Source organism: Loxodonta africana, chromosome 4 (genome assembly GCF_030014295.1).
Source record: "Loxodonta africana isolate mLoxAfr1 chromosome 4, mLoxAfr1.hap2, whole genome shotgun sequence".
NCBI classification, from domain to species: domain Eukaryota; kingdom Metazoa; phylum Chordata; class Mammalia; order Proboscidea; family Elephantidae; genus Loxodonta; species Loxodonta africana.
The window spans coordinates 153,492,831-153,506,323 of NC_087345.1; the positions used below are offsets into that span (position 1 = coordinate 153,492,831).

General features: G+C 38.7%; 1 protein-coding gene across 2 annotated transcripts in view; it reads right to left on the reverse strand.

The window, feature by feature from the left end:
- Nucleotides 1-309: 309 nt before the first annotated feature.
- Nucleotides 310-13,493, reverse strand: part of BEND7 (BEN domain containing 7) — a 126,140-nt gene continuing 112,956 nt past the window's right edge. For both annotated transcript variants that reach the window (XM_064284869.1, XM_064284870.1), the window contains one exon: nt 310-4,113. In XM_064284869.1, the coding sequence (XP_064140939.1) occupies nt 4,052-4,113 (62 nt within the window). In that variant the 3' untranslated portion in view covers nt 310-4,051. The remainder of the gene's footprint in view (nt 4,114-13,493) is intronic.

Below are 13,493 nucleotides of genomic sequence, written 5' to 3' on the forward strand. Positions count from 1 at the left end.
TAGAACTGTATTCCACAGGGCTTTCAATAACTGATTTTTCAGAAGTAGACTGCCAGGCCTTTCTTCCGAGGTGCCTAGAATCACCAACCTCTCGCTTAACAGTGAGTGTGTTAACTATCTGCACCACCCAGGGACGTCCCCCTGTCTTAGTGGGCACGACTAAGACCTGCTAGTTCCCAATCCAGAAAGCTGGGTATCTGCTTTGACACATCCTCCCTCCCTTAAAAACTGCACTGCCCTCCTGCACTAGTCACCAAGTCCTGTTCATCTATCTATTACACTTGGGTGTTTGGAGTTGTGTCCTCTGTATTTATCCTGAGCTAAAAAAAAAAAAATTTTTTTTTTTTTTTTTTTATTCCAGTAGCTTCTTAATAGGACTCCCTGCTTTAGGCTTGCCCCTCTACAGTTAATGTTCCATACTTCAGCCAGATGGATCAATATAAAATATAAATATGATCATGACCTCCTACTGGTTCTGTGGTTCCCCATGCCTTCCTAATTTCTGGGGATGGTCCACAAGCCCCAACATGGTTTGATGCCAGGCAGAACTCCCCAGCTTCATCTCTCACCACTCCTCCCTTGCACCTTACTAAACCACCACAGTACCTGGCCCCAGCTCCTGTTCGGTAAATGGTTAAGCTGAACCCCGGGTACAGCTGGGAAGTGCAGCAGCTGCCACCCCTCAATTACTTGGTAGGTAGGGCTGGGCCTAAAGGAGGGGAGATGACTGAGGCAGGTATATGAGCTTCTGTTCTAAGAGAATGTAAATAGTCCCTTCCTGTGGAGCCTCCTATGGTGAAACGGGGTCCTTCGCTATTGGATTATAAAGACAGTTCTTTGCCAGCATTTGAGTGCAAGGGCATCCCAGGGGCACCAGGCCAAATAACATGATGTGGGCACCCTTACCATTTCATGGCCTGGGGGGCACTGTGGCAGGAGGAGGAGGCTGGTGCAAGTTCCCAGCTTCAGAGAGGTGCGGGTACGTGACTGACTCTGGCTGTCTGCAGTCCTGAGTTTCTGTTTCTGCGGCTGCTTGCCCTGTCAACTGCTTTCTCCTAATTCAGCTGCTCTCTCATGCAGCAGCTAGTCCCCAACACCTCCTGCCCACCATCCCTCACAGCTGCTAAATAGCTCTGGGCCCTCCAAAGTAAGAGACCAAGGAACAGACCCTGAACCAAAGTCCTCGAGGAGCCAGAGTTCAGCCTGGAGGTGTGGGTGTCCAATGGTAGGGGCCGGGGGATGTCTTTTGGAGGAAGGATGGGGGCAGGTAACCAGTGAGGGCTAGTGCCCTCCTGTGTCCAGGGAAGAGAATAAAGTAATTATGTTTTAACAGCCACTTTGCATTACAGAAGATCGATTTGTCCTTCTGATGTGTTGTTTCCATAGAAGCAGAGCTTAACCTTTTAAGTGAAGATTATAATGCTACCTAATTCATTTAAAATTAGGCTTCAAGCATATCAGTACTTAATGCTCAAGTGTTGCTGGGGGACTCGCTATAGCCATTGATCTAACAAGCCAGACAAAGCCCACTGCTTTCCAATGTCTGAAGACTTTCATTCGGGTGGCAATCAAGTTTATTTATTTTTAAAAATTATCTTCATAAGGAGATATAACTTTCATCTCACCGGAGTATTAGTAAATACCTTTTAATTAATGAATAGCACTGACTCCTCTTCAGAAACACAGGAGGACTGGCATACAAGCAAGAAACATGTTCATTTAAAGTAATTTATTGTATTCTTCTGGAACGGACATAAAGAGAATCTTGGGAATTGATATCACAACACGATGTTATACACCATTTTCACAACTAGTCCTTTGTTGAATTTTTTTAAAGAACATAGTAATTTAAAAAAATCTAATTATTTACACATTAATAAAACATATATACATGGAGATTGAGACATTATCCATAGATACAGAATATTTTTTGCTAAGAAGCCTATAAAAAGGATTTCTGAATAAAGTCTGAACAGTAGTCACAGTAAGTAAACACAAATACAATTTTAATTTACAAAATATGATTTTACTGTTGCAGTTTTATGATATGTATTTCCAATTTATGGATCCATTGCACATATTTGAACAATCCTCCCTGATCCTCAAGTGCTGAAAAATCCAAGTGGTCATCCAGTCGTGGAAGGAAGCGGTTTTGAAGGTTCACGGTGCGTATTTAACAGATTCCACAGTTCTAGGGTAAATGCTTCCACCTTTACTAGCAACATATTCATCATATTTTAATAAGGTTGAACAAAAAGGTCACTAATTAATCTGTTCTAGTCCCTTGAGAAATATTTCCTTCTGGGAGGCAGAAGACAAATTTTAAGACAGGTTTTGCAGAAAAACAAAAGCCCTGGTTCTTAGTACTTAATTAGACCACCTGATAAACAAAGGGACTGGTTTCAGGAACAGGATTCATCACTGGCCTGAAATGTAAAAGGCTAACTAAAAGGCATGATGGAAACAACTTCTCTGAACCTTCTTGTAACTTAAAAAAAAGAAGGAGAAAAAAAAGACACACATATATGAGATGTAACTGTCTAGTGGTTAGACTGATTCCACAAGCCACACCTAGAACCAGTTCTGTCACAGTACAGGAATGCCTCCTGTCATCTTCAGGTGACTAGATGATTGTCAGCAGAGTACTAGCTTATCCCAGAGCTCCCTTCCTATCTCTTGGTTTAATGTCTCAGTGTGATCTGACACAAATGCCTTGGCCAGGATAGTAAGGAAATTTAGGTTCTAGGCCTGGCTGGACACTGGTGGGTTAATCGCTCTGGACACCCACTTAGACTTACTCCTCAGTTTCCTCACTGCAAAATGAGGGGGCTGAACTAAATGATCTCTACAGTAATTTTTAGCTCTACAGTTCTATGGGTGGATAAAGGAAAGGTGGGATTCGATAAAGGGATATTCTATGGTTTGATAAAAGGAAAGGTATTAAATTGTCCACATGGCAAGTTTCCTCCCTGGGATGTGGTGGAGAGCTTTCTCGAGTCAAATCTTCTTTCATGCCAATTTTTGGCTTTTGGATCAAGTGCCAAAGATCCAAGGTAATTTGCTTTATATAATCAGGAGGTATAAATCCGCAATGTTTCTAAATGAAATGGAATTTTAAATTCACAATCTTATTAGAGAAAGGAATGTGGAGGTAAATTCTATAAAACAAATGCCCACATGGCAATATAGCTTTTTAAAAAAAAATTCAGAATTTAATATACTGGTTTTATATAAAATGAAGGGCAAGTGTAGTAGAAATCAAATGAAGTATATAATATCAATTAAGTGCATTTGTGGTTGGTCACCACAATGTCAAATTACAGGGCCAGCAGCAACTCAGTTAAAATCATCTGTTAAAATAGTTGTTAGGCATCAGGTAGCTAGATAACTGGTTGCTTTGAGCTTCTCACCTTTTTATTATTTTGTCACTGTGTTGATACAATCCAGATTTTACAAAAAAGTGACGGAGTTTTCTTTCCTAATAATTCATATATCATTTGCACTTATTCAGTCACAAATGATTGTTTTTGGGGAACTGATGTCACAAGCGTTTCATCTAATAGATCAGAGCAATCTCGTCTCCTAAAACAACTTTTTCATCTTCTAGGCAGATGAAGGTCTAATTAATTTTGGCCTTCATAACTGCTCTCTCAGTATTGGAAAACACCACTCTCCTTAATACTGCATCTAAGCAATTTACATGAAAATAAATATACTTCCAAACTCTATACAGTCACATTGAGGTTATGAAAAAACGCCGGGAAGAGAGAACTGCTTCTTTATAATGGACAATGAACTAACTGGATTACACGCTGGACTTTTAAAGGGTAATAAATCAACTCTAAAAATGATTAAAAAAAATCTTATACCAAATTGGAGGCTTGATCATCACATATTACTGAGAAAGTGTATGAAAACTATTCAAACATGAAGGGTAAACTTCACAGAACACCCACACTTTGCAGTAACCTGAAATGCTTACGTGGATCTTAGAGGAAATTCAAACGGAAGAGTTACAGGTGCTAAAGAAAAATGTCACTCGAATCAAAGTCTAGACAGTGAAGTCTGCTTCTGTGTCATCCATGTTTTCTGTCCTGGTATCAAATATGTTACCTACAACAGAGACAAGAAAATGAATGGGGAGAAACTGTTTCTATAAGGAAGAGTTATCTACTTTTCTGTGACATGGCTGAGATAGGTATTCTAGACAAGAGTGAAAAACTTTCTTGGTGAGGTATCATATTTAAACTGCTTATTTTTTCATAAGGCTTTAGTTGTGCTAAATGTGCAATTTTAGAAACTGGGAACTTGAAATGATTATTTTTACAGGAAAGACCATGCCTATGTCCATATACTACAGTATTATTGTCTAGCAACAGAAAATAGTTAAATGTGATTTACCTGCAAAAGAGAATATTATGCAGCTATTAAAATAATGCTTATAAAGAATTTGTAATTAAACAGAAAAATACTTGTCAGGTTAAAAAAAAAAACAACAACCCAGGAAACACAATTTTATATGTATTTGATCTTATCATGTAAATAAATAAGATAAAGTCTCGGGAAAAACACTCAATAAATGTTGTCTCTGGGTGACAAATTTAAATTTCTTCCTTCTTTTATTTTAAATAACATTTTATTGAGTTTTTGGTGAAAGTTTACACAGCAAGTTAGGTTCTCATTTGACAATTTCCATACAATTTGTTCAGTGATATTAGTTACATTTATCACAGCGTGTCAACATTCTCTTTGTGTTCCGTTTATTCCATTTCCAGTACTGCAGTTTCCCTGCCCCATTATCTTTTTATCTTTGCTTTTGAGTAATTACTGACCTTTTGGTCTCATACATATGGTTCCTAAGTACAGCACAGATCTTATGGGTAGTATCCTTTATTTTGTGTGCCACTCTGCTGTTTTGCTAAAAGGTGCCCTCAGGGGATAGGCACAGTTCTAGTTTTAGAGTGTCTCAGGGTGACAGTCTCAGGGAGTCTTCTGTTCTCGACTATCCCAGTTTGTCTTTTTTTTTTTTAAGAATTTGAGTTCTGCTCCACATTTTTCTCCCATTCTATCCGGGACCATCTATTGTGACTCTGGGTCAGAACAGCCAGTGGTGGTAGCTGGGCACCATCTAGTTCTTCTGGTCTCAGGGCATATGAGGTTGTGGCTCATGCAGACTTGTTTCTTCTCTGAGCTTTTGGTTATCTTCTTAGTGTTTTGCTTCCAGTAGAGATCATAGTTGTATCTTAGATGGCTACTCACAAGCTTTTAAGACCCCAGACACTATTCACTTCACTACGATGCAGATCATGATTTTTGTGAACTTCTACCCAGTGCCATCAAGTCGATTCTGACTCACAGCGACCCAACAGGACAGAGTAGAAACGCCCCATAGTTTCCAAGGAGCTCCTGGCAGGTTTAACTGCCGAACCTTTGGTTTAGCAGCCGTAGTATGCCAAATGACTCAGTTGTCCCCTGAGACTATGGTCCTAAACTTTCAAATCCAGAAAACCAATCTTGGAAGGTGTCTGGTTACGTCTGAGGAGTATCTGTTATTTGTGTCTTCAATGACTGTATGTACCTGTACCCACATATTTATATTTATACATGCCTACAGATACTTCTGTCTGTTCTTACCTATGTATGTTCCTGTACCTACCTGTATACCAAAATGCCTAACTCATCCATATGTGCTCAAACATTCATTTTTACATTGGTTGTGCTATACTCACTACATCCACATTTGGTGCCACTTTTCCCATCACCAAAAATAACAAGTCTCTAAGGTCTGCGTATATTCTCTTCCTCACCTCCTCTCCCTGGTAATCAGCGATGGATGACTGGTCTCTACACATCTATTCTTGTCTTCTTATAAAAGAGGGATCATACAATATTTGCCTTTAAATGCTTATTTCACTTAGCATTATGTGCTCCAGGTCCATCCATGTTATGTTTCGTGGACTCATCATTGTTCCTTATGGTTGCACAGCATTTCATTGTATGTATGTACCACAATGTGTTTATCTATTCATCTGTTGATGGGCACTTGAGTTGTTTCCATTTATTCGTTATTGTGAATAATGCAGCTATGAACATAGGTGTGCATATGCCTGTTTGTGTCATTTTTAGGTCTCTAGACTATAAGGGTTTTTTTAGAGTATATGCGTTGGAATAGACTCTAAGGCAATGGACTTGGTTTTTTGTGGTTTTTTTTTTTTTTTTGGTTTTAGGGTATACGCCTAGGAGTGAGATTGCTGGATCATACCTAAAAACCAAACCCACTGCTGTCAAGTTGATATCGATTCATAGCGTGGATCATAGGGCAGTTCTATTTCTAGTTTTTTGAGAAAGCACCACACAGTTTCCCATAGTGGTTGTACCCTTTTACAGTCCCACTAGCAATGGATAAGGGCTCCAATCTCCCTACATCCTCACCAACATTTACTGGTATTTTTTTTAATCAGTGCCATTTTAGCCAGGTAAGATGAAGGAACTGTAGTGGTGTGGTGGTTAAAGCACTCAGCTGCTAACTGAAAGGTCAGCAGTTCGAACTCAGCAGCTGCTCCACATGAGAAAGATGTGGCACTCTGCTTCTGTAAAGATTTACAGCCTTGGAAATCCTATGGGGCAATTCTACTCTGTCCTAAGGGGTCACTATGACTTGGAGTCGACTTTACAGCAGTGGAATTTTTTAAGATGTATCTCATCGTAGTTTTGATTTGTATCTCTCTAATGGTTTTTTTTTTTTTTAATGGGAAATCCTGGTGACATAGTGCTTAAATGCTATGGCCGCTAACCAAAAGGTAGGCAGTTCGAATCCACTAGGCACTCCTTGGAAACTCTACGGGGCAGTTCTACTCTGTCCTATAGGATCACTATGAGTCGGAATCTACTCGATGGCAATGGGTAAGGGGTAATGGCCATGAACATCTTTTCATATGTTTGTTGGCTGCTTGGATGTCCTCTTTGCTGAACGTTCTGCTCATGTCCTTTGTCCATTCTGTGATTGGGTTGTTTGTTTTTTTGTTGAGTTGCTGAAGTTTCCTATAGATTTTAGAGATTACTGGATTAGTTGTTTTTGAAGATTTTTCCCAGTCTGTAGGTTGCCTGCTTAACCACTGAGCCCCCAGGGCTCCTTGTAGGTTGACTGTTTACTTATTTACTCTTTTAATAAAGTCTTTTTTTTTTTTTAATTTATTGTGCTTTAAGTGAAAGTTTACAAATCAAGTCAGTTTCTCATACAGAAACTTATACACACCTTGCTACATACTCCTAACTGCTCTCTCCCTAATGAGACAGCACACTCCTCCTCTCCGTCCTGTATTCATTCAACCAGCTCCTATCCACCTCTGCCTTCTCATCTTGCCTCCAGAGAGGAGTTGCCCACATACTCTCAAGTGTCTACCTGACCCAAGAAGCTCACTCCTCATCAGAATCATTTTTCTGTCTTATTGTCCAGTACAATCCCTGTCTGAAGAGTTGGCCTCAGGACCGATTACAGTCTTGGGCTAACAAAGGGTCCGGAGACCATGACCTCCGGGGTCCCTCTAGTATCAGTTGGACAATTAAGTCTGGTCTTTTTATGAGAATTTGAGGTCTGCATCCCACTGCTCTCCTGTTCCTTCAGGGATTCTCTGTTGTGTTCCCTAACAGGGCAGTCACTGGTGGTAGCCGAACACCATCTAGTTTTTCTGGCCTCAGGCTGATGGAGTCTCTGGTTTATGTGGCCCTTTCTGTCTCTTGGGCTCATCTTTACCTTATGTCTTTGGTGTTCTTCATTCTCCTTTGCTCCAGGTAGGTTGAGACCAATTGATGCATCTTAGATGGCTGCTTGCTAACATTTAAGACCCCAGACGCCACTCACCAAAGTGGGATGCAAAATGTTTTCTTAATACATTTTGTTATGCCAGTTGACCTAGATGTCCCCTGAAACCATGGTCCCCAAACCCCCATCCATGCTACCCTGGCCTTCAAAGTGTTCGGTTGTATTCAGGAAACTGCTTTGCTTTTGGTTTAGTCCAGTTGTGCTGACCTCTCCTGTATTATGTGTTGTCTTTCCCTTCACTTAAAATAGTTCTTGTCTCCTATCTAATTAGTGAATACCTCTCTCCCTTCCTCCCCACCCTCCCTCGTAACCATCAAAGAATATTTTCTTCTGTGTTTAAACTGTTTCTTGAGTTCTTATAATAGTGGTCTCATACAATATTTGTCCTTTTGTAACTAATTTCACTCAGCATAATGCCTTCCAGGTTCCTCAATTTTATGAGATGTTTCACAGATTCCTCATTGTTCTTAATTGTTGCATAATATTCCATTGTGTGAATATACTGTAATTGACTTATCCATTCATCCGTTGATGGGCACCTTTGTTGCTTCCATCTTTTTGCTGTTGTAAACAGTGTTGCAATGAACATGGGTGTGTTTATATATGTTCGTGTGAAGGCTCCTATTTCTCTAAGATTATTCCAAGGAGTGGAACCGCTGGATCGTATGGTAGTTCTATTTATAGCTTTTTAATAGGGAGCACCAAATGGATTTCCAAAGTGGCTGAACCACTTTACATTCCCACCAGCAGTGTTTAAGTGTTCCAGTCTCTCCACAACCTCTCCAAAATTTATTAGTTTGTGTTTTTTGGATTAATGCCAGTGTTGTTGGGGTGAGGTGGTATCTCACTGTAGTTCTGATTGGCATTTCTCTAATAGCTAATGATGGTGAGCATTTCCTCATGTATCTGTTAGCCGCCTGAATGTCTTCTTTGGTGAAGTGCCTGTTCATATCCTTTGCCCATTTTTTTAACTGGGTTACCTTTTTGTTGAGTTTTTGTAGCATCATGTAAATTTTAGAGATCAGACACTAATTGGAATTGTTGTAGCCAAAAACTTTTTCCCAGTCTGTAGGTAATCTTTTTATTCTTTTGGTGAAGTCTTTGGATGAACATAGGTGTTTGATTTTTAGGAGCTCCCAGTTATCTAGTTTCTGTTTTGGTTAATAAAGTCTTTCGATAAGCACACGTTTTAAATTTTTATGAGATCCCATTTATCTATTTTGTCTTCTTCTAGTCATGCATTTGTCGTCATGCTTGTTATCCTGTTTTTACCAAAGATTAGGTCCCATAGTCTTCTCGCAGGAATTTTATGATTTTAGGTTTAACATTTAGGTCTTTGATCCACTTTGAGTTAGTTTTTGTGTATGGTGTGAAGTATGGTCCTGCTTCATTTTTCTAAAGATGGATATGCAGTTTTGCCAGCATTGTTTATTAAAGAGGCTGTTTTCTGCCCCACTGAAAGGACTTTGACCCTTTGTTGAAAATCAGTTGTTCATAGATGACTGGGTTTAATTCTGAGTTCTTAATTCTATTCCACTGGTCTATGTGTCTACTGTTGAACCACTATCAGGCTGTTTTGATTACAGCATCTGTACAGTATGTTTTGATATCGGGGAGCGTGAGGTCTCCTCCTTTGTTCTTTTTCTTCAATATTGCTATGGCTATTTGAGGTTTCTTTCCTTTCCACATGAAATTGGTCATTAGTTTTTCCATTTCAGTAAAGAATGTTATTGGGATTTATATCAGGATTGCATTGTACCTGTAGATTGAATTAGGTAAAACTGACATTTTCACTATATTAAGTCTTCCAATCCACAAGCATGGGATGTCTTTTCATTTTTGTAGGTCTCTTTTAATCTCTTGTAGCAATGTTTTATAATTTTCATTGTATAAGTCTTTTATGTCTCTGGTTAGGTTAATTCCTAGATATTTTATTGGCTACTGTAAATACTATTACTTTCTTGATTTCTTTTTTGGAGTAGTCTTTGTTAGTGTAGAGGAACCCAACTGACTTGTGTGTGCTGATCTTGTACACTGTTAACACTGCTAAATTTCTTCTATTAGTTCCAGCAGTTTTCTTATGGAATCTTTAGGGTCTTTTATGTGTAGGATCTGGAAACCCTGGTGGTATAGTGGTGAAGAGTACGGCTGCTAACCAAAAGGTTGGCAGTTCAAATCCACCAGGTGCTCCTTGGAGACCCTATGGGGCAGTCCTATTCTGTCCTATAGAGTCCCTGTGAGTTGAAATTGACTTGACAGCAATGGGTTTGGTTTATTTTTTGGATGCACAGGATCATGTCATCTGCAAATAGAGTTTTACTTCTTCCTTTCTGATTTGGATACCTTTTATTTCTCTTTCTTGCCTTACTGCTCTGGCTAGAACTTTCGGTACAATGTTGAATAACAGTGGTGATAATGGGCATCCTTGTCTCATTCACATTCCCAAAGGGAAGGCTCTCAGCCTTTCTCCACTGAGTGTAATGTTGGCTGTTGGTTTTGCGTACATTCTCCTAGTTAAGAAATTTCCCTTCTATTCCTGTTTTTGCTGAGAGTTTTTAATCAGGAAAGGGTGTTGAATTTTATCAAATGCCTTTTCTACATCAATTAATATGATCACATGGTTCTTTTCCTTTGTTTTATTTATGTGTTGGATTATACTGATTTTCTAATGTTGAACCACCCTTGTAATCCTGGTATGAATTCCATGTCTTAGTTATCTAGTGCTGCTATAACAGAAATATCACAAGTGGGTGGCTTTAATACATAGAATTTATTTTCTCACCGTTTAGGAGGCTAGAAGTCCATATTCAGGGTGCTTGCTCTAGGAAAGGCTTTCTCTCTCTGTTGGTTTTGGAAGAAGGTTCCTGTCTCTTTTGAGCTTCTGCTCCTGGGCAATCTTCATGTGACTTGGCATCTTTCCTCCCCATCTCTGCTTATCTCGCTTGCTTGGTTAATCTCTTTTATATCAAAAAAGAGACTGACTCAAGATAGACCCTAATCCTACCATATTAACATAATAAAATAACCTAATCCTCACTGACATAACCTAACCCTGCCTCATTTATATAACAAACACAACTCATTCACAAACGGGATTACAACCATAGGCAGAGGTTAGGATTTATAATACACATTTTTTGGAGGATACAATTCAATCCATAGCATCCTGCTTGATCATGGTGTATGATTTTTTTGGTAAGTTGCTGAACTCTGTCAGCTAGAATTTTGTCAAAGATTTTTACATCTATATTCGTAAGGGATATTGGTCTGTAATTTTCTTTTTTTTGTTATATCTTTGCCTGGTTTAGGTATCATGGTTATACTGACTTCACAGAAAGAGTTCAGTAGTGTTCCTTCCTCTTCTATATTTTTGAAGAGACTGAGTAGGACTGGCGTCAACTCTTCTCTGAATGTTTGGTAGAATTCCTCAATGTAGCCATTTGGTCCTGGGCTTCATTTTGGTGGCAGTTTTTTTGATGACATCTTCAATCTCTTCTTTTATAATGAGTTTCTTTAAATTTTCTGCCTCTCTGTTAGTTTGGGTAGGTAGCGTGTTTCTAGGAATTTGCCCATTTTGTCTAGGTTTTCAAATTTGTTTGAGTACAGTTTTTCATAGTAATCAGTTATGATCATCTCTATCTCTGTTGGATCAGTTGTAATGCCACCAATTGCATTTGGTTATTTGCCTTTTTTGTTTTTTTCTTTTGTCAATCTAGCCAGTGAGCCAGTGGTTTGTCTATTTTATTGATCCTTTCAAAGAACCAACTTCTGGTTTTGCTGATTCTTTCTATTACTTTTCTACTTTATTTATTTCTGCCCTGATCTTTATTATTTTCTTTTTCTCATAGCTTTTGGCTTCTTTTGCTCTTCTTTTTCTATTTGTTAAAGTTGTGGGTTTAAGTTAATGATTTTAGATCTTTCTCCTTTTTTTAATATAGGCATTTATTGCTATGAATTTCCCTCTGAATACTTCTTCTGTGCCCCAAAGGTTTTGATACGTTGAGACTGAATTTTCTTTTGAGTGTAGGAATTTTTTTCACTTTTGATTCCTTCTATGACCCAACAGTTTTTTAGTAGTATATTACTTAGTTTCCATGTTTCTCCCCCCCGCTTATCTTTCCTGTTATTGATTTGTAGCTTCATACTGTTATGGTCACAGAAGATGCTTTGTATGATTTCAATCTTTAAATTTGTTTGAGAATTGTTTTGTGTCCTAGTATATGGTTTATTCTGGTTCCTTAAATTTATTCATTTTTTTTAAACAAAAGTACATAGAGGATGACAATTTTTTATGACAAAATCCACTAAGTCCAGATGAACTCTGCACTAACTGACCTCAAATTCAGAAGGAAAGTTTTAAATTTCAGAAAGCACTGTTCCAATTTTATTTCCTCTAAACTCTTTCTAAGCAGCCCTGATGACACAGTGGTTAAGCACTCAGTTGTTAACTGAAAGGTTGGCAGTTTGAGCCCACCAGCGGATCTGTAGGAGAAAGATGTGGCAGTCTGCTTCCATAAATATTATAGCCTTGGAAACCCTATGGGGCAGTTCTACTCTGTCCTACAGGGTTGCTATGAGTCGGAAATGATGTGACAGCAATGGGTTATGGGTTTATACTTTTTCTTAAACACAAATGCTTCCCAAAACATAAATGGTTTTTCTTTGTTACCAAAGCACTCTCTCCACATCTATATTACTGCTTCTGCCTGTGGCACTACTCTAAGGGGTCTCTGAGGGCAGGTATTCCAGAACCTAACACAGTGCTGACTCCTGATAGTTCCTCAAAAAAGGCTTACTGATGGGGCTGAGGAAAAACAAATTAAAATAAATTTCTCCACTGTAAAATCTGTATCCATTTTTGTTAAAAATAGACATATAAAGGGTTGCTTATATGTAATACATTAAAACAAATGTCATTTGACTGTCTGACTAACCCTGCACTGGCCAATTCTGGTTCATAGAAACAGTCAAAGATTTACCTCCTGCACTTGTACCACACAAAACACACCCAAATTTGGAAGGACAAAAAAGACCATAAGACAGTAATAAAACCCACTGCCGTTGAGTCCATTTTGACTCATAGTGACCCTACAGGACAAAGTAGAACTGTTCCATAGGGTTTCCAAGAAGTGGATGGTGGATTTGAACTGCTGACTTTTTGGTTAGCTGCCGAGCTCTTAATCACTGCATGACCAGCTTCCCCCCACCAAACAAACAAAAAAAGGTAATAAAGGCACTATTAAATCTTAAAAAGGACCAACTGTTGAAAGCTCAGATAAAGGGGATAATGAAGGTCTGTACTAGAGCCCTTGGTCACTCACATGGTTCTGACCAGTGAGTCTCAAGTTCAAGGATGTAGCTACATGTGCAAGAGAGGTGGAATGCACCACCCAGAGGATCTTAGTAAGGCACAAGTAAGGAATAGGGTATAAGTAGTAGCAGTGTATTCAAAGCAGACCAGACTGGGGAGTTAACTTTATAGAAGCAATCTAGAGATATACTAAGCTATCAAGATTATTTAATTTTGTTACTGCAAAATTTGATCATTTTGTAACTTCTTTTCCTTTTTAAATGACAAGTGTTATTATTTATCATGCTGCTTAGTAACTGTATCAAATGACATTTGTATTAAATGTCAGTGCTGGTGTGCTCTAGTCCTGTGTCCATTGAA